The sequence below is a fragment of the Tursiops truncatus genome, chromosome 11, assembly GCF_011762595.2.
Source record: "Tursiops truncatus isolate mTurTru1 chromosome 11, mTurTru1.mat.Y, whole genome shotgun sequence".
In the NCBI taxonomy this organism is placed as follows: domain Eukaryota; kingdom Metazoa; phylum Chordata; class Mammalia; order Artiodactyla; family Delphinidae; genus Tursiops; species Tursiops truncatus.
Genome location: NC_047044.1, coordinates 92,627,363 through 92,648,138, shown reverse-complemented (window position 1 = coordinate 92,648,138; position 20,776 = coordinate 92,627,363). Strand labels below are relative to the sequence as shown.

At 43.6% G+C, this 20,776-nt stretch overlaps 1 protein-coding gene across 3 annotated transcripts in view; it reads right to left on the bottom strand.

Moving 5' to 3' along the window:
* HEBP1 (heme binding protein 1) overlaps positions 1–17,671 on the bottom strand; it is a 31,277-nt gene extending 13,606 nt beyond the window's left edge. For 2 of the 3 annotated variants that reach the window (XM_073789028.1, XM_033867022.2), the window contains exons 1-3: positions 17,514–17,671; positions 8,340–8,478; positions 6,414–6,594 (exon numbers count right to left, since the gene is read on the bottom strand). In XM_073789028.1, the coding sequence (XP_073645129.1) occupies positions 6,414–6,594; positions 8,340–8,478; positions 17,514–17,591 (398 nt within the window). In that variant the 5' untranslated portion in view covers positions 17,592–17,671. The remainder of the gene's footprint in view (positions 1–6,413; positions 6,595–8,339; positions 8,479–17,513) is intronic. The other variant, XM_033867023.2, reaches the window with a different exon arrangement.
* Between the last annotated feature and the right edge of the window lie 3,105 nt (positions 17,672–20,776).

Below are 20,776 nucleotides of genomic sequence, written 5' to 3'. Positions count from 1 at the left end.
CTCGTTCCCTGCTATATTTCCAGCACCTAAAACGCTTCCTGGCACAGAGTAAGTGAATGATGAAGATGTGATTTTTTTTGAATGAATGAATGAATGAATGCGTAAGTGGCCTCGCCTTTGTCTTCACAGTGAGTCTGAGGAATGGTAAGACGTTTAAGGGAGCTGGATGGAGGTCAGGCAGGAGACTTACTGATGGAAGGGTGGCAGCTGCAGCTGAAGCTATCGGGAGGGGCCGAGATCTTGAGGGAGGAGAGCAGGAGGCAAGGTCCAAGACTTTCATTCATTTACTTATTCACCAACTTTTCTGTTTTTAATTAAAAAAATTTTTTTAAAGAGCCCTCAAATCCCCCTTTTTGTTTTGTTTTATTTTAGTTTTACTTTTTTTGGCCGCGTGGCTTGTGGAATCTTAGTTCCCAGACGAGGGATTGAACCTGCGCCCTCGGCAGTGAAAGCGCAGAGTCCCAATCACTGGCTCGCCAGGGAATTCATTCCCTTATTTACCAACTTTTTTGTTTTGGGGTTTTTTTTTTTGCGGTATGCGGGCCTCTCACCGCTGCGGCCTCCCCCGTTGCGGAGCACAGGCTCCGGACGCGCAGGCTTAGCGGCCATGGCTCACGGGCCCAGCCGCTACTCTTACCCCCATCTCACGGATAAGGACACTGAGTCACACAGAGGCTCGGTGAGATGCCAAAGGTCCTCTGGCCATTAAGCGGTAGACCTGACCTTGGAGCACAGGTCACCCCGACAACGAGCTCCTTGTTTCCAACTCTTTCCTTTATACCCAGACATTTCATTAAGATCATGAAAGTCTTGTTAACACCATCGAACCTCTCCTGCTGTTGGTCTCTGTTGAACTGCATTGAGGAGGCTGAGCTCTAACCTAAGTGGCCTTTATAGAGCACAGAGGGAGGACAGTAGTCTGGAATGAGGCCACTCATCGAAGCGTGAGGACAACTCTGTTGCCTCTTGTGAATACTGAAGAAACTCTGATCACGTTAATTTTTCATAGCCTTCTATTCATTTAAACAGTATTGGTAATACATACTGCTAGTCAATGGACATCCCTTCACAAGGTCATAAAAAAGGAAGACTGAGTTAAGGATGCGCTGTGTATTTGAAACAGTATTTGTGCCTTCTATTATGTCATCAACTCTGCCTTCCACAGAAAGGTACTTTTAAATGCACACTTGACTGTGCAGTGACACCTAGTGGCTAGTTGAGGAATGAACAGATGCTAACAGGATCAGATGCTAACAGGTTAAAAAAAATTCATTGAGCCATGCTAGATGCCGTCTTTGTCACTCTCCTCTCTGTTTAGGTTGCAGTAAAGGAAACTTCGACAGACCTGGCTTGAATAGTAGCTTTTAAAGAGATTCCCTTTCCCACCATAAGGAACCAGGGTTCCTTGGAGAAATGGCTAATTCCAGCTCTAGAGCAAGAAATGTCAGGATGCGCTTGAAATATCCTGTCCTACCAGAAACCAAGGAAGTTACTGAAGATTACCAGGGTCATGTCAAAAGGACCAAGAAAGCAACTTGAAGAGGTTCCCACTGGCCAAAGATGGGACAGTTTGAGCATCAGTGAGAATAATAACCGCAAAGAAGTGAAACACATCAATTATGTTTGAATTCATACGTTTCTATCGGTACTCAAACACCAGAGATCAACACTGCCTCCCCTTTGGAGGATGTTAAGAAATGAAATCATTATTCTGAAAACTGATAAAGAGAAGGTATCAAGCTAAAGAGAAGGTATCTGGCCTTTTTTCTACAACTTTATCTCAGGGAAACCACATAGTAGATGAAAGGAAGTTTCTCTTTACCAAAGTACTCCGGCTAATAAATGAAGAAGGAAAAACAGAGAATATTATCATTTGACAACCTCTAAGGAAACATGGCATCTGGGAAATGGTGATCTAAGGTCACTAATATCACAGAACCAGAGGCAAGCATGAGCCCCTGATGGAGATACACAACACCATCTTTGAAATATCCTTGCCCCGAACTCAAACTTGAATCTGATTATGCCTCTAGTTCTGACTACTAATTTCAGGCAGTACAGGGACAGAGAAACATGTTAAAATGCCACAGTAAGGAAACCAGCAAAATTCAGACTGTGGGAAACACTAGGATAAATGATCCATAAACGGCAAGGAAAAATGAAAACGTGTGGTGGTGAGAAAATCAACATAAATAAAAGCTTCAAAGATGTACCAACCAATTGCAATGGCTGCATCTTATTTGGAGCCAGATTCAGACAAACTGTAGGAACAAATTATGAGCTAGTAGGAGAAAACTGAACACTGGATATTTAAAATTATTATAACAGTAATGAATTGTTAAAATTTTAGGAATAATAAGATATTATTTTTCTATTTTTAAAAAGTCTTCAGTAGTCACAATAAAATATTCATGAATGAAATAATATAATGCCTGGAATTTGCCTAAAAATAATTTAGGGTCGGGACCAGGTTGAAGTTGTGAGGATACACATGACACAAAATTGGCCTTGAGGTAATTATCATTTAAGATGAATGATGGGTACCTAGGGTTTCATTTTCTTATTCTATCTTTCTATAGGTTTGAAGATTTCCCTACTAAAAAGTTAAAGGCAAAAGAAAAAAATGGGACCAAGTTATTATTATCCTGGGTTTGGAAAGAGAAATGATTAGAAACTAGTCCGTTCTGCTTGAAGTCTTATGTGACCTGATTTAATCATGTCAACCTCATTTCTTATGAAATAAGAAGGGGCAAAGAGAAAGAATTACTGAAACCTACTACAGGTCATAAACATTAAGCAGTTTATAAATAGCATCTCAGTAAATACTGAAAGATAGTCTCTAACAATAATACTATGAGGTAGATTATATTATCAGCACTTACAAGATGGGAGAACCAAGTCTTATAGAGGCTGAGTAACTTCCCAAGCATCATCCAGGATTCAAACTAAAATATACTTGTTCATCATATTACACCAGGCTGCCTCCCAAGACGCAGGAAAGAGGATGGAGAGGATAGAGTGGGAACTAGGAGAGGACAGAGTGGGAACTAGGATGAGACAGCTGAGATGCCTGGGGCTCAAGATTTAAGGAGGTACTCACTCTCAGGGCCAACCCTACATACACTTGGACAACTGTGAGACTGAGTGTCTCCTTAAACTTTGCACAACAGGTGCACCTGCTTCCTCACCCTAGTCCCAGCCCTGGGAAAAGATAGTCTAGGTATTCTTTAAATAGAGTTTGCTTTCTCTGCAGCCTCTGCAGTGAAGGCTGGAAAGTCTGAATGAGGGCTGGAGCAGAAGAGGTGGAGGCTCCTGTCACACAGGAGGATTTTAACAACTGGGGAGTCACTGATTATCTAGAAGAGACCTGGCTTCTGAAGGGAGGTTGAGGCCTAAAGAATAAAATCATGCAACCACTTGTACCTGCTTTTCTCTAAAGTCAAGGGAACTGGACCCCAAGTAAAGCCCTGGAAACAGGACTAGAATAATAGGAGACACACGTGCTCTGCTGAAAGGCCCACAGACCATGAATAACTAAGGCAGTAGCAGTCCGGCTCTGGCAAATGCTCCCTGCCCTTCTGGCATTCAAGGGGACTGTGGGGTGAAAACGAAGTATCTCTAGCCCTTTATGCTCCCCAGATATTCATGACCCCAAACTACAGACTGACTTAGATATTCCCTGAATCTCCCAGAACCCTGCTGTGGCTAATGTAGATGTTCAGCTTAAGCTGAGGGGATATTCTCTATATCCAAATCAGTTTGGCAACTGGCAAAGGTGTTTACTTAGATAGAGTGCAAATGTTTGTGTGCTGTAGGCTGAAGAAATTTAAGAAGAAAGTCAGTACTCAGTATTTCTTAATTCATCAATAATATGAATTTAGAAAGAGAAATTAAGACATAATCCCGGGCTTTCCTGGTGGTGCAGTGGGACACGGGTTCGTGTTGCGGTCTGGGAAGATCCCACATGCCGCAGAGCGGCTGGGCCCGTGAGCCATGGCCGCTGAGCCTGCGCGTCCGGAGCCTGTGCTCCGCAGCGGGAGAGGCCACAACAATGAGAGGCCTGCGTACAGCAAAAAAAAAAAAAAAAAAAAAAAAAAGAAAGAATCCCATTTACAATTGCATCATAAAGAACAAAATACCTAGGAATAAATTTAACCAAGGAGGTGAAAGATCTTCACACTGAAAACTATGAAGACATTAATGGAAAATCTGGAGAAGACACAAATAAATGGAAAGATATTCCACGCTCATGGATTAGAAGAATTAATATTGTTCAAATGTTCATATTACCCAAAGCAATCTGTAGATTTAATGCAACCCTTATTAAAATTTCAATGGAATTTTTTACAGAAATAGAAAAACAATGTTAAAATTTGTATGGAACCACAAAAGACCCTGAATAGCCAAAGAAATCTGGAGAAAGAAGAACAAAGCTGAAGGCATCACATTTCCTGATTTCAAACTATATTACAAAGCTATCATAATCAAAACAATATGGTATTGGCATAAAAACAGATACAAAGATCAATGGACCAGAACAGAGAGTCCAGAGATAAACCCAGGCATACATGGTCAACTAATTTACAACAAAGCAGCCAAGAATGTACCATAGGGAAAGGACAGTCTCTTCAGTAGATGGTGTTGGGAAAACTGGATAGCCACATGCAAAAGATTGAAACTGGACTACTATCTTACACCATACACAAAAATCAACTCAAAATGGATGAAAAACTTGAACATAAGACCTGAAACTGTAAAATTCCTAGAAGAAACCATAGAGGGTAACCTCCCTGACATTGGTCTTGGCAATGATTTTTTTTGTATTTGACTCTGAAAACACAGGCAACAGAAGCAAAAATAAACAAGTGGGACTACATAAAGCTAAAAACCATCTGCACAGAAAAAGGAAACCATCCACAAAATAAAAAGGCAACATATTAAATGAGAGAAATTATTTGCACATCGTATATATGTAATGGGTTAATATCCAAAATATATAAAAAAATAATATAATTCGAGAGTAAAAAAACCCAAACAATCAGATTAAAAAGTGGGCAGAGGATCTGAATAGAGATTTTTCCAAAAAAGATATACAAATGGCCAAGAGGTACATGAAAAGGTGCTCAACACCACTAATCAGCAGGGAAATGAAAATCGAAGCCACATGAGATGTCACCTCACACTTGTTAGAATGGCTATTATGAAAAAGACAAGAAATGACAAGTGCTGGCAAGGATGAGGAGAAAACGGAATCCTTATGCACCGCTGGCGGGAATGTATATTGGTGCAGCCACTATGCAAAACAGTATGGAAGTTCCTCACAAAATTAAAAATAGAACTACCATATGATCTAGCAATTCCACTTATGAGTATATATCTGAAGGAAATGAAATCACTAGCTTGAAGAGGTATCAGCACCCGTATGTTCACTGCAGCATTATTTACCATAGCCAAGGTGTAGAAATGACGTAAGGGTCCATAGACAGATGAATGGATAAAGAAGATGTGGTACATACATACAATGGAATATCACTTAGCCATAAAAAGAAGGAAATCTTGCCATTTGCAGCAACATGGCTGGACTGTGAAAGCACCATGTTAAATGGAATAAGTCAGAGAAAGGGAAATACTGTATAATCTCACTCATATGTGGAATTAAAAAAAACAACAACTGAACTCACAGATACAGAGAACAGATTGGTGATTGCCGGAGGGTGGGGAGGTGGAGGGTGGGAGATCTAGCTAAAGGTGGTCAAAAGGTAGAAACATCCAGCTATAAGATAAATTAGTTCTGGGGATGTAATGTACAGCAGTGACCACAGTTAACAATATTGTACATTGTATCATATATTTGAAAGTTACTAAGAGAGTGGATCTTAAAATTTCTCATGGGGATTTCCCTGGTAGCGCAGTGGTTAAGAATCCACCTGCCAATGCAGGGGACACGGGTTCGAGCCCTGGTCAGGGAAGATCCCACATGTCAGGGAGCAACTAAGCCCATGCGCCACAACTACTGAGCCTGTGCTCTAGAGCCCATGCTCTGCAACAAGAGAAGCCACCGCAGTGAGAAGCCTGCGCATCGCAATGAAGAGTAGCCCCTGCTCGTCGCAACTAGAGAAAGCCTGCGTGCAGCAACGAAGACCTAATGCAGCCAAATAAATAAATAAATTTGTAAAAAAAAAAAAAATTTCTCATCTCAGGAAAAAAATTTGTAACTTTGTTTAAGGAACGATGTTAACTAAATGGTGGTAATCATTTCATAAGATAAACATATATCAAAGCATTATGTTGTATTTTACACTAATGCAATATTATATGTCAATTCCATCTCAAAACTGGAAAAAGAAAATGCAAATGCTCACTGCAGATGATTCAAGTGCTACCCGTGTATGCCTAAAGAATAGTTTCCTTACGTGGAATAGACAGTGATGCCTTCCCTGTCTTCGATCTTAATGCTGTCATCGCTGGGAGCTGGTGGGTCGCTTTGAAACTCATTTGGAATCCGGAACCAGACTTTTAATTTCTTCTGTAGGGACCCATCGGCACTGGGGAATACGGCAAAGGAAATAGGAACTGTCATCCCCATCCCGATTCCTGAAAACACAAAACCCCACAGATGGATGTGGGTGTTAGAGACAGAACCTGCTCAGGCCCATGGACCATCTGCTGGTCTCATTCTTCTTCCAAGACAATACTTGTTGTTCTTGAAATTCATAATAAGTATTTCAGGCATTAAAACATATCATCAGACACGGACAAAACGCCTCTTATTTGTATATATTGGAGGTAAGAGCATAGTGATTCAACTCGTCTGGAAAAAATTATTTGGTAATATATATTTAAGACTGTAAATATATCAGTATCTAATTACTTCCTATCTAATTGTTGATTTTAATGAAATAATCCAAGATACGGAAAAGGCTATAGGTAATAGGATTTTCCTTGCAGCAGAATTTATAATTGTGAAAAATTGGGATTCATATAAATGTTCAAAATAGGAATATGTCTAAGTAAGTGATAGGCACATGATGCAATTTGATTTATCTATTAATAGTTATGCTTAGGACTATTTAGCTACAGTGTAAAATAATTATGAAATAAGTGACAGAAGCAGGATGTATTGCACAAACACTATGATTACATTTTAAAAACCTATTAAAAAGCCCTAAAAAATACATTTGAAGACGACAATGATTATATTAGAAAAGATGGATTAGGGGTACTGTTTTGTTATTTTCAAAATTTTTTAATGAGTTTATAATTTTTAGACATATTTTCTTCTAAAGAAAATGTTATGACAGTGCTAAGAAGGAAAAGATTTCTTCTTGACCTCCTACTGGTCAACTTATGTCCAAAGCCTGATTACTTTGGTTCTAGTAAGTGTTACTAAGGTTAATACTAGTTTCTAACTTTCTCAATTATCAACTTGAGATATATCCTAAAAATTCAACACATTGTCTCTTTTTTCACCTTGTGTTTTGACCCATTTTGGGTTTGCACTGATTCCAAAGTGCAGGACAAATTAGAGACCTAAAGAGTTCAATTCGTATTTAAATATGGTTTACATACTAATAGGCACACTGAAACTTCAGGCCTCTCATTTTAAAAACAGGGAGGCAGCCAGCACAGACTGCCAAGTCTTTTTATTTATTTATTTGTTTGTTTTTATTATTTTTAGGCCATGCCACACGGCTTGTAGGATCTTAGTTCCCCGACCAGGGATCGAACCTGGGCCCCCGGCAGTGAGAGTGCTGAGTCCTAACCACTGGACCGTCAGGGAATTCCCCTGGACTGCCAAGACTTTAAGAGGGGAGCAGCCTAAGAATTCTCAGGCTCTTTATTTGCCGGAACAGAGCCAGGGACCCTCCATAATCATCACTCACTGGCCCTCGGTATCCCCACACAATCTGAGCTACCAGGGGGCTGACTCTGGAGATTTCCAGCGTGGGGGCAGAGGTCTCATGTCAGAAGCTGGCCTTGTTCTGTGGCCTGGCTTATCGTGGGCACACCTTACCCAGTCCACTAACCCAAAGACATGATAAGCACTGTAGGGTTAAAAAATAACAAAGAAACAAACAATCAGCGTTGTGTCTCCACACCTGGAAGAGAAGCATGAACTCAGTGCTACTGAGCGGGGATCCCACAAAGTCGGGGGAGACTGGCATGAAGTCAGTGGGTCTCCCCAGAGCCTCCCTGCCCACGGAGCACAGCAAGTTCACGTGCCACTGAAACAGGTAGTGACAGGTGCCTTGTGGTCCCTCCCTGTGTTTTCCATTGATGACGTGAGACTATGCAGCCCTGGCCTATGAGACCAGAGCCAATCCTTCAGGGATACTCACCCTTGTCATTGGAGCCTCCCACATACTTCACGACTTTGGGCATTGCTTCCCGTAGAGCCTCATCCACAGGCTTATCAGTCACTTCCACTGTGGCAAACTTCCCACCTTCACAGGCCCTCTCCTCATAGGAGACCTCTCCCTAGAGGCAGAGAATATGCAGCACTTAAGAGATAGAAAGTAGCAACCTGTGATGACTCTAGAAACAGTGAAAGTCCAGTTACCAGAGGCACACACTGCTAAGGAACCTTCCATAAAGAGCCCAACGATGGTGACAGGGAAGAGACAGGCCAGAGAATGAAGGGCCACGACAAACAGATTCTGAGATTTCTTACAGATGTAGAGACAGCAGAAAAAACTTCATATAATCAATATTCACAGAGAAATAATAGAAGATATTACAACCCAAACCACCGAGAACATCCCCAGTATGCTATAAAAATAGACTGTTCTGAGATCAAAGAGCTCTGGGAAATTAAAAATATAACAGGAAAAATTCAGTGGAAAGGCTGGAAGAGAAAATTGAAGGAAATATTCTAGAAAGTCAAGTAAAAAGGCAAAGAAGTAGAAAATAGAAAAGAAAATCAAAGGATCAAGCCAAGAGATCCAACCTCTGAATAATAGGAGACCCAGGAAAAGAGAAGAGAAAATTGCGAAGGAGGAAACAAAGAAATACAGCAACCATCCCACAAAACTCTATGGCCCCAAGATTAGCCTCAATCTAGTAGAAGGGCTGCAATTCAAGAAGAATCAGAGTAGTTCTTTTCACACTGTACTCCCAGATGCAATTCCTCTTCCCAATCTGCCCCTCAATGACCAGCTGCACTGTCACTTCCCCCCCAAACCCTTCCTCCTTGGCAGTGATCCCCTCTCTGTGTTGAGTCTCTGCCCTAAGGTCATTACCCTTTCCCTATAGACCCACACAGCTCTCTTTCACCCCTCTTCCTCTTCTTCACCATTTGATGTCTCATATGAAAAAATTTTGTATTCCTGAACATACTGTAAGGCAGCACTTTCAAACTTTAAAAAAAAACCACAATCCATAACAAGAAATACATTTTTACACCACACCCTATCATGAACATACACGTTTGAAGCAAAGTTTCACAAAATAACACTTTACCTGTATGGACCGGATGCATGATTATACATGTCTTTTCTTTTAAATTGAAGTATAGTTGATTTACAATGTTGTGTTAGTACAACAAAGTGGTTTATATATATATATATATATATATATATATATATATATATATATATATGTATATATATATATATATATATATATATATATATATTCTTTTTCAGATTCTGTTCCCTTATAAGTTATTACAAAATATTGGGTATAGTTCCCTGTGCTATATAGTAGGTCCTTGTTGGTTATCTATTTAATACATATAGTAGTGTGTATATGTTAATCCCAAACTCCTAATTTATCCCTCCCCCCACCTTACCCTTTGGTAATCATAAGTTTGTTTTCCATGCCCATGGATCTATTTCTGTTTCGTATATAAGTTCATGTGTATCATTTTTTTAAAGATTCCACATATAAGCGATGTCATATGATGTATATCTTTGTCTGACTTACTTCACTTAGTATGATAATCTCTAGGTCCATTCACGTTGCTGCAAATGGCATTGTTTCATTCTTTTTTATGGCTGAGTAATGTTCCATTGTGTATAGACACTACACCTCATTTATCCATTCAGCTGTCGATGGACATTTAGGTTGCTTCCATGTCTCGGCTATTGTAAATAGTGCTGCAGTGAACATTGGGGTGCATGTATCTTTTCGAATTATGTTTTTTTCTGGATATATGCCCAGCAGTAGGATTTCAGGATCACATAGTAGCTCTATCTTTAGTTTTTAAAGGAACCTCCATACTGTTCTCCATAGCGACATGCCTTTTCTTTCTATCCTGTTTATTTCTATTCTGCTCCACTCAAGTGAATTTTAGTCTAGTCCACTAAAAGAAAAAAAACCTTGATCTATATTAATTTTACTATCTGGTAACGGAACACCAGTACAGTTTGAAAAATCTGCTAGGTCTTTGTGGACAGAAACTATATCCCAGAGCTTTACATGTTAGATGCTCAAAAGATATTTATTGATTGATTAAGGAGGTGCCTCTCTTACTAATGATTGTAAAAAATAGACACATGATAGAGGACCTGGCTGCCCTGGGCTGGTCAAACAGGCCTTCCTACAACATCTTAGACTGAAGATTCAACTTCCAAGGGGATATAATGACTCTCTAGAGGAGGGTAGGACTGTGAGTGGCCTATACAGTCTGAAAAAGTACACTTACTATTATAATCTTATACCTAGAATGCAAAAACACCTATTGTTTTTGTAATGCAAAATTGAAGGCGAGTAGTGAGAAAGGGTCAGGGAAATCTGAACATAAACGCTGAGTGCCAATTTCATATACTTCCCTCCACATGGGGCAGGGGAAATTGCACCAGACCAAGAATCAAGAGGCCACAAACTGGCCTCGACTTTGGGGCACTGTGCCTACTAATTCTGAGGACTGCTGTGAGGCCCTCCCCTTAGTGAGTCTGCCACTTCCAAAGAGCCTTCGGTAGCAAACTGTGTTATGTAAACTCGGGGTATTTTGCTCTTCCTGGCTCCTTCTGTCATAGCAGAGACCAGACCCAGCCTTCTTTGGAGGTCCCACTAAGTCTTGCCACTTAAAATGTTTTAAATTCCAGAAATGTCACTCTGTGAGTCACAGAATTTCAGCCTGAAAGAGGTTTCAAGGTTCACCCAATCAAACTCATTTTACCAAAGAGGAAATGAAGAACCAGAGAGACTGAGTTGCCCAAGACCACACAGCTGCTGAGTGGTGAAGCTGGAACCAGAATTCAAATCCCCAAACTCTGGTCTAATGCTTGCCACAAGGCTCTATGCTCCACAGGGGATGAATTGGGTATTTTTTAACCTCTTTCTGTAGCTACTGAGGTAGTTATTTCTGACAGACATTTGTAGGTTCGCATCACACTCAGAACAGGGCCATCAAAAGTCATTCAGTGCAGCTCCTTCTCTTACAAATGAAGAAACCAATGACCAATTCTCACGGGAGAAAGAGCTGGCTGGCTCTCTCCTTTGTTTTCTTTCCTTCCTTTATTCATTCAACCAACAACTAAAGAGATGAAAGACATGGTCCCTGACATCAGGAGGCATGGTCTAATAGAAGTAGCCAGGAAAACAGGTTATAACCTGATGATATGTTTAAGGGGAGAGGCGCTCCAGGGCAGTGTGGGAGCATGGGAGAGGACCACCTAGGTTAGTTTGGGGGACATGGGTGTCTGTTTACAAGTTTGGGGAGGCCAAGCTGAATCTGAGGTGCTTACAGAGCATCCAACTGGACATTCAGTCACCGATGCATTGATTCATCGAATAAACATCTACTGAAAACCTCTGCCAGGCGCTACAGAGTTGGAGATTAATATGATTCGGGCAGTCTCATTGGATGGTGAGAAGAATTACATAATCATTATATGATGTAGCAAATGCTCTGATAGTTCAGGGAGGGCAATTTCAGGTAGCGGGCACCCTAGGAGTAAAAGCAAAGAGCTGAAGAACTTTATGATGATGGTGAAAAATATAAGTAATTCACTGCCACTGGAGCAAGAACGGCCCAGCAGGGCATGGCAAGAAAGGAGGCCAGAGACTCTGGCAGGACCCGGATTTCCGAACGTCTGAAGGCTCTCACAGGGAGTTGGATTTTGGAACCATTAGTCCAATGATGGTGATCTGACAGCAAGTTCGTTTCATCTACCCCAAATTAGTTCAACCTACTTTTGTAATCTAAATATAGGGTTTTGCAGGTGTGTCTGAGTCTTGAGTGAGCATGTTCTCAGCTTGTTCCCCGAGGCAGAAAAGTCCACGGCCAGAAAGGAACGGCTGCAGAGAAAGGAATCCAGTTTGATTCGCGGAGCCCAGCCCCCATGATAAGTCTACCATCCTTTAAGGCTGAGCTTAACTCTACCTCTTCTTCCTGAATGATCTTGCCTTCCCATGAACTTCAAAGACAGGTGACACTAGAGCTGGAAGGGCGCTTACAAATCCACTGGTTTATCTGTCTCCTGTTACAGATGAGCAAACTGTCCATTGTACAGTTGGACACATGGGTCTGGACTCAGCAGGGGCCTGGCTCAGTTAGGATGCATCAGCATAAAGGGCAACCAAAGCTGTGAATGAGGCTGTGTTGCCCAGGGAACATACACAGAGCATTCTATATAAATTAATCACGTTAATTAATCCCCCGCCTAAACGCTGTCATTCACCAAGTTCTTATCTGTGATGGTCCAGGCACCACTGAGCTTCTTCCTACTTTGCCGGCCATACCCAGAGCACCTCCTCACTGGCCTTCTGCTATTTGCTTCAACGCCACGGTCATTCCTGCCTCAGGGCCTCCGTACCTGCCTCTTCCTCTGTCTGGGGGATTCCTTTCCTGTCTCTGCCCAATGAATCCTCACTCACCCAACAGGTCGCAACCTAAAAGTCACTTCCTCAGAGAGGATCCCAGTTTAAAACAGGTTCCCCATGATATTTTTATAGGCCCTTGTATTTTCACAACATAGTATATTGTAATTATAATTACAATGGAATTATAGTGGAATATAATTACAATGGAAATTGTAATGGAATAATAGTGTGTTTAGTCTCCAACTGCAATCGTAAGCCCCATGGGGTCATGGCCTGTCTGTATTGTGTACCGCTGTATCTCCCAGCATCTAAGACCACGTCTTACACATATATATAGTAGGCCCTCTATAAGGATTTGTGGGAAAGGAGGCCGTGGAGTGAAGCCTGGCTTTACTCTAATGAAAAGGAATATGGTAGCCATAGCTGGCTGGAGAGATGAGAACCTAGCCTAACTATATATATCCATCCTGGAGGAAGGTTGTGCCGCATTGTCTGAAGGTGGTTCTCCAACAGGTACTGCCTGTTTTCACAGCATCTATGTCTGTAACTTCTCATTTGAACCACTGCATCACTATGAAAATTTAGCTTAGAGATGGATATTATCCAACTATTCTGATTTTCCAGGGAGCTGAATTTAAATAGAGCTCTATTTCTGCAGAAAACAAAGCGCCTAAGTTAACACTGTTAGCACATGTGATTCTTCAAATTTAACATCTTGAGTGCATTTCCTTGTTACGTGTAACAAAATAATGGCATAATGGCCTTCCCTCACCCCACGTTCAGCTAGCTTGTGCTCCCACGTCAGTAACTAGATGAGGATTTCAGCCAGTGGCCACAAATAGAAGTTTTCAACATTCAGTTGGAACCCTGGTCAAGTTCAAGTCCCAGACAGAGATGTTGCAAGAATGTCTCGCAAGGTCCTCTGCGAGGGTGTTTTTTTTCTCTTGCCACCTGCTGTGGTTGGTATACATGCTGATTTTGGAAGCCAGCTTTCTCACTATAAGAAAACAACAATAATTATTATAATAATGATCAGCCTAACTGAGTACTTTCTATGTGTCACGTATTATTTTAAACAACCCTGTGAAGAAGTAAGTGTTTTTATCTTCATTTTCGGATGAAAACAAGAGGTTAAGTAACGTGCCCCAGATACAGTGGCAAGAGGTGGGGTAAGGATTCCAAGCCAGGCAGTGGGGTCCTAATCAATGTGCACAGGCTGGAAACAAATCCCATAAAGATGTCCACTACTACTATCAGTCCTGCTCTCAGTACCCACAAGACCCACCCAACCCCACACAGAGAGCTGTGCATCTTCCTCCCTCCCCAAGAAATGCAGAAGGACCTGATAAGGTCTGCAGCAGCCTGGGCCTCCCCACCAGGTGCCTGGAATCGGCCCTGAACATCTGGTTGAGTCTGACTTTGAGCTACGTGGGGCACCCTGTGTAATATATTCATTCACCCAGGAAAGTGAATAATGGTTTCTGACCCAGACTCTTTCCAGGAAGAGACAGATCATTTCAGAAAGAGGCTCTCTTCACAATAACAACACCCTGAATTTGTATATTTTTTAAAAAAAAGATTACAAGAATCTTCGACTGTTTAATTAATTGTCACATAAGGCACTGTCATTCTCATCTAACAGCTGAGGAATTTCAGGGTTCAGAGTGGTTGAGAGGTTAAGTAACTTAACCCAAATTACCTGGAAAACTAAGGGCAAGTTAACAATCAAGTGCTAGGTATTTTGTTGAACAATTTGTAATTGGTTTTCTCCTTTAAATTTCAAAACAATGTTATAAGACGTGGATTATTATTTTCTCTCATGATTAGCATCAGAGAGGTTAAGTGAGCTGTGACCACGAAGCTAGTAAGAGTGGAGCTGAAATGAGTTCCAACATAACGATATTACTACATGTGTAGGGTGTATTAGCTTACACATCATTTTCATGTTTCTTAAACAATTTAATATTTCTAGCAACTCTGGGAGTGGATGGGGAAGGTATTTTGATACCCTTTCTACAGGTGCAGGAACTGAGGTTCATTCAGGTTAAACGATCTGCTTCAGCCTGGCAACAATATCCCGTATGGTTCCATATTCTTATCAGATGTTGAGGGAAGATGCCGATCGGGGAGCTGCATTTATCCCTGGAGACGCCAAATCAGTGGCAGGTGACACTGTACTATAAGGGGCTAACAGAAAACCAAATGACTGGAGTATTCTGAACAGAGGCACCTTGATTCAGAGAACTGATTTCACAGATCATAAAAGAGCTGAGATGCCCAGCAGGGACAGTGAAGCAACCCTGAGGTTAGTAAGCGCCCTACAGAGGTAGAGGGACGGTCATCTTTTACCTGAGTTCAGATACCTGGATCACTTGGTGAGAACCAAAACCATGGTGGCCTGGCTAGCAAGAACTGGAGCCCCGGAGAAGCTCCTGCTTCCAGAGACCTGACAGGGAGGAGAAGGCGAGGGAGAAATACCCTGGCCTCTCCCTTCTTCCAGCCCTCCTATCTCCCCCTAGTGCCTCCCACTGGGAGCCCAGACCCTCAGCCTGCACTGCAAATAACTGTTAACACCAAAGACAAAGTGAGCCCAATTCTACTACAGAAAGGAAAGTTCTCTGCAAGCTGTGGGTAACACGTGGATTCCTCAATTGCAAAGGCCAACGAGGACCCTGGAGATCCTCGGGCCGTGTCCACAGACTGGTATGCACACAGGCGACATCCTACCACAGACAGATCCTACTGCCTACCTGACCCGCAGGGTTTACAAACATTTGTAACAGTTAAAACTGACACAGGGCTTCCCTTGTGGCGCAGTGGTTGAGGGTCCGCCTGCCGATGCAGGGGACACGGGTTCGTGCCCCGGTCCAGGAAGATCCCACATGCCACGGAGCAGCTGGGCCCGTGAGCCATGGCCGCTGAGCCTGCGCCTCCGGAGCCTGTGCTCCGCAGCGGGAGAGGCCACGGCAGTGAGAGGCCTGTGTACCACAAAAAAAAAAAAACAAAAAAAAACCACCTGACACAGTTGTCCTACTTAAAACCGTAGCCTCACCCCTAACACTCTCTAGTCCCTCCTCCCCTTCCCTGCTTTATTTATTTTATTTTTTAATTTTTAAAATTTTTATTTATTTATTTATTTTTGCGGTACGCGGGCCTCTCACCATTGTGGCCTCTTCCCTTGCGGAGCACAGGCTCCGGACGCGCAGGCTCAGTGGCCATGGCTCAAGGGCCCAGCCGCTCCGCGGCATGTGGGATCTTCCCGGACTGGGGCACGAACCCGTGTCCCCTGCATCGGCAAGCGGACTCTCAACCACTGCGCCACCAGGGAAGCCCCCCTGCTTTATTTTTGATCACAGCACTGATCACCACCTGATACATGAAATATTTGACTTACTTGTTCACTAGTCACTAAAAGAGAAGTTCCATGAGGACAGGGATTTTTGCCAGTTTTGTCCACTGCTTTATCCCCATTGCCTATAAGAGTACCTGGCCCACTCAACAGTTATTTGTTGAATGAATAAATTTTAAATTTAGAGATTTCACATGAAGAGTCTGGATTGCTGGTTTTCCTTAAAAACCCAGCAACCCTGGTTCACATCATTGCATGACAACTGCCTGGAATTACCCTTTGCAGATGGGGACTTGAGTTCTCTGTCTCCAACTTGCCTCAGTTCGCACCCTGCCTTCTAGTTTGTCACTCATTTTCATTATGTGCCTGGCTGCTTGTAGGCACCTGAATAGGTCACCTTTGATCAGGGCTAAAGTGCTTATTCTACGTAAGGCTAAGGAAACAGATATAGACAGATGAAGTAACAGGCCTCTGGCTATAGCTGCTTGAAGAGTCCAGACTCTAGTTGAGGGCTTTTGTGTGATGATCAATGTAATGGGTACCTGACTTTGGCCCCCCAGACAACACGGTCCTTTAACAGACGAAGCACTGGGCAGGGAGCTGAGTATACAGCCGCGAGGTGCGCAAAGTACCTGTCCACAGGAGATTATCATCTAGTGGCAGATTTGTTTTCAGGGGGCAGTCCAATTTGCCTGGGTGAGCACTAATGTTAATTTGGGGGAAAACTGCAATGATGCCCTCCTCACTCATCCTGTATTCTAGGAGTCCAACTCCCATAGGCCAACAAGCCATTTGACAGCTCTGGGCCTTTGCACGGGCTCTTCTTGTTTCTGTGCATTCCTGCACATCCCGGAGGCCTAGCTGACGGCACCTTCTCTGCGCAGGCCCCACTATCACCCGTTGGCTGAACGGACTGCTCCTTCGCCTGCGCTCCCGGACTTGAACAGTTACCTCCTTCGCAGAGCAGATCTTGTTCTTTTATATTCAGTTCTCCACCAAGGACAGTTTGGGAGTTTCTCAAGGACAAGCACTTTTCCAGTCTTTCCTGCAACCGAAGGCCTCTCAGCGAACAAATATTCATAAAGTTTGGAATGTTTAAATGGACGAATGCACTCAAGAGGCGCAGTCCATCTCGGTAAGCTGGGGTTCTCCCCTCAAACCCATCCTGCCTCACTGTCTCCCCTCTTCCCAGCAGAGCCCTTCGCCCCGCTGCACCCGACCTCCTACTCCCCTCCTTCCCAGTCCAAGCGCTGGGCATCGGAGGGCCGTGGCCACGGCAGACACCAGAACGCACAATCCCGGGCACGTTCCTGCCCCACCTGTCCACGCTCCAGCCGCGAACAGGGTGCGGTGGGCGCGGCCGCCCTTCGGGTCCCCGGCAGCCCTGTGGGCCTACCTTGCCCCCTTTGCTCAGGATCTGCCAAGGCCAAGTCTCTACGCTCCCAAACAGCGAGTTCTTGATCATGCCCAACATGGTGTCGCCGCGGCGCTCTGGATGCACGGGTAGAAGCTGGGTGGCTGCTGCGGCTGGCGTCAGCTGGTCTACCCGGAGTGGGTGGGGGGGAGGGCGGGGCGTGACGGATGGGCGTGGCGATCGGGGAGGGTGTAGCGTGTCGAATGGGCGAGGCGAGCGCGGGGTGCGTGGGCGGGGCGCCTCGGGCTCCGCCCCTCGGAACGCGCTCGGGGAGGTGGGACTCGGCGGGAGGGGCGGAGCATGGGCCGCGCTCTGCCTCCTCGCGGCCGCCCGCCGGGGGCGCGGATCGGTGGGAAAGCCGGTCGACCTCTGCTCGCCCTGCCTCCCGTACTGACTCTGACCTCTTCCCTGGCGGCCTGAAACAGATGCGCCCCGGTGTGGGATTTAGGCAGCGGTGGTGAACACCCCTCTGCCAACCCTCCCAGACTGTCCCCCGCCGTGTCCTCTCTCAGGTACCTGGGCGCTAAACTGCAGAACTTTCGGATTCCTCGAGTGCTTTGCCGGGCCTCCACCCTCAGGCCCTGTCCCCAGGCAGGTGTTATATCAGGTTCACAGGCTTTGTAGCCGCCGCCCTTAGGGACCCCTGGCGCTGCATCTCCACCGACAGATGTCCTATTTGCCCTCCGCCCCTGCCACCTCTCATCCAGACGATTGAAAAAGCATCTTAACAAGTTTTCTACTTAGCACTTTCTCCAGCCCGTTTTAATCACAGATTCTACGTTAATTTCCCAAATCATAGCTTTGCTCATTCACTTCTTCTGTTCAAAATCTTCTAACCAATTTTATTACCATTTATTGTCTGCTCTCCCTGCCAAATACTTTACAAATATTCCCTCTCCTCCTCACAGCACAAAAGTAAGTATTTTATAGTCATTTTACAAAGGAGGAACCGAAACTCAACATAATTATGACTTTCCCAGTAAAGTGACTTTAAAAGAATAAAGTGACTTTCCCAAGGTCAAAAACCAGTGTGAGGTTTGGTCAGGATTTGAGTCTGTGACTGTGGTTCAGCTGTGGCCCCCCTGTCACCCAGACTTTTACAGATCTCCATACACCCTCTGAATTCTGCCACGCTGCCGCCTCCATCAGGACGTCCTCCCCTTCTAAGTCACCCCTTGAAATTCGACTTCTCTGAAAATACAACTTTCACTGTGTTTCCAGGAACAATGCGCTCTTTCTGTCTGAACTCATTGTACCATTTTGTTCATTCAAATGTTCTGTCCACATGAGGGTTCTTTTTGCACATTTCCCCACTGGTTACACTGTCATCTGAATTTGTTAAACTAATTGTTAGCCTAATTTGTGCAGGCTGCTCTGACCCAACGCTGAGGAGCCTCTTGCTGTGCCTGCCTCTTGGGAAAGAAGACCTTGAACCTGAGCCAGACAGTAGGAATCAATAATGGTGATACTGATGACCTCCAGTTTTGTGGTAACAGATATTAACTTTATTACCTACGGATAAAACGATTTACTTTTTGGCAAATATTTGTTGATTGCTGTTAAAGAAATGGCCATTTAATTATTTTATATTTTCTTGGCTCTTATATAAGAGGCTATTGATTATAAGAGGCATGTTATTTTATGTGCTATTAAGATAGCAAACAACTGCTAACAAGTAAACTGTGGTGTTCAATTGATTTTACAGCATCCAGAGATATTAAAATATGAAGTAGCATGCAGCTTACAATTCATGGGAAACTATGTTGCTTTGTAAGAGTCCCTGAGTATTTTTGCTGCTCATAGGTATGTCCCTTTATTACAGACGAAGCTCTTAAAAGGGCAAAGATCTATTTTTCTTTAGCCTTTTCCTCTCTTACCACACCCGGGTATTGCTTAACAACTGTTGAATGATTAACAAAACTGTTCTTGATATTAGAGCTAATCATCTATTTTAGTTACTAAACTAGGTACAATGAAATGGGGCCTAATTCTCCCTGGCGTCACGTAGCAAAAGCATTTGGAAATCAGAGGACATCTGGTCAGAAGGTTACAGCCCTCAGTATCTACACCTGCAAAGTTGGGGTAATAATGTCACCTCACAGTACTGCAGAGTGGATTAAAAGAGCCTGTCATGCACTTAGAAGCACTGTGTACACTGTTAAGGGCTAGACTCTCTCCCTCCCCTGGTTGGGTTGGTTCTGCTACCAAGAACTGAACCCAGCTACTTCAAGAGCATGGGATAAATGCAGCATTTTAAAGCACAGATTATTAGGTATTTTCCTTTATCTAAAGACTTTGATGTGGTATGAGACACTTTCCTTTGCAATTTATTAGGTGTTATGATTGAATAATGTTCAGTGTGTGTGTGTGTGTGTGTGTGTGCGCGCGCACGCGCGTGTGTGCTGTAGGCACATGTATGTATGTATCTGTAGACAGATGTGTGTATTTTTGCAATAGTTTTAATAAAAATATTATTACGATGAAGCAGAATTTGGTAGGAGAGAAATAATAATAACTTATACTTATTGAGGGCTGGGTATGAGCTGGTAAGCATCATAAGTGCTCTATTTGCTTTATCACATTTAACCTTCACAGTAAGCCTAGGAGGAAGGTACTATTATTTCCCCAACATTGCAGATTAGGAAATTGGGGCTTAGAAAGGGTAGGTTATCTACCTAAGAGCAGGCAGCTAGTAACAAGCCTGTGCTTTGACTCAACGCTTCTCTCACTGCCTAGGGCTATCAGGCAGTGTGACAATTATAACTTAGTTTTCCCCAAGAGAAAATGTGCCGCCGCTCTGCGTGTGCTGGTCAACCAAGTTCCTGAGCCTCAAGAGCTGAGGCTGAGAATTAGGCTCAGGACTGTGGTGTCCCAAGAGAGAGATGCAGGTTGGAGAAATCGATATGAAAGTCATCAGCATCTTTGCCTAGTCCCCGGCACCTCGGAAGTGATGAAATTGCCCAGGTAGAGTATGTAGAATAGGAAAACAGAGCCTAGGACGGGGCACTGAGGAATGTCAGCATTCAAGGGGACAGGCAGCGGGGCACAATTGCACTAAGGAGGAGGAGGAAAAGTGGTGACACAAGGAGGGGGGAAATCCAGGGAGCCACTGAGCCAAGTCAAGAGAAGAGGATGTTCCAAGGAGGAGTGATGGACAGTGTCAAATGCCGCCAAGAACTCAAGTGAGGAAAGGACTGGGAAGTGGTTACTGGATGTAGCAATGAGAACGCCTCTGACCTTGGCCA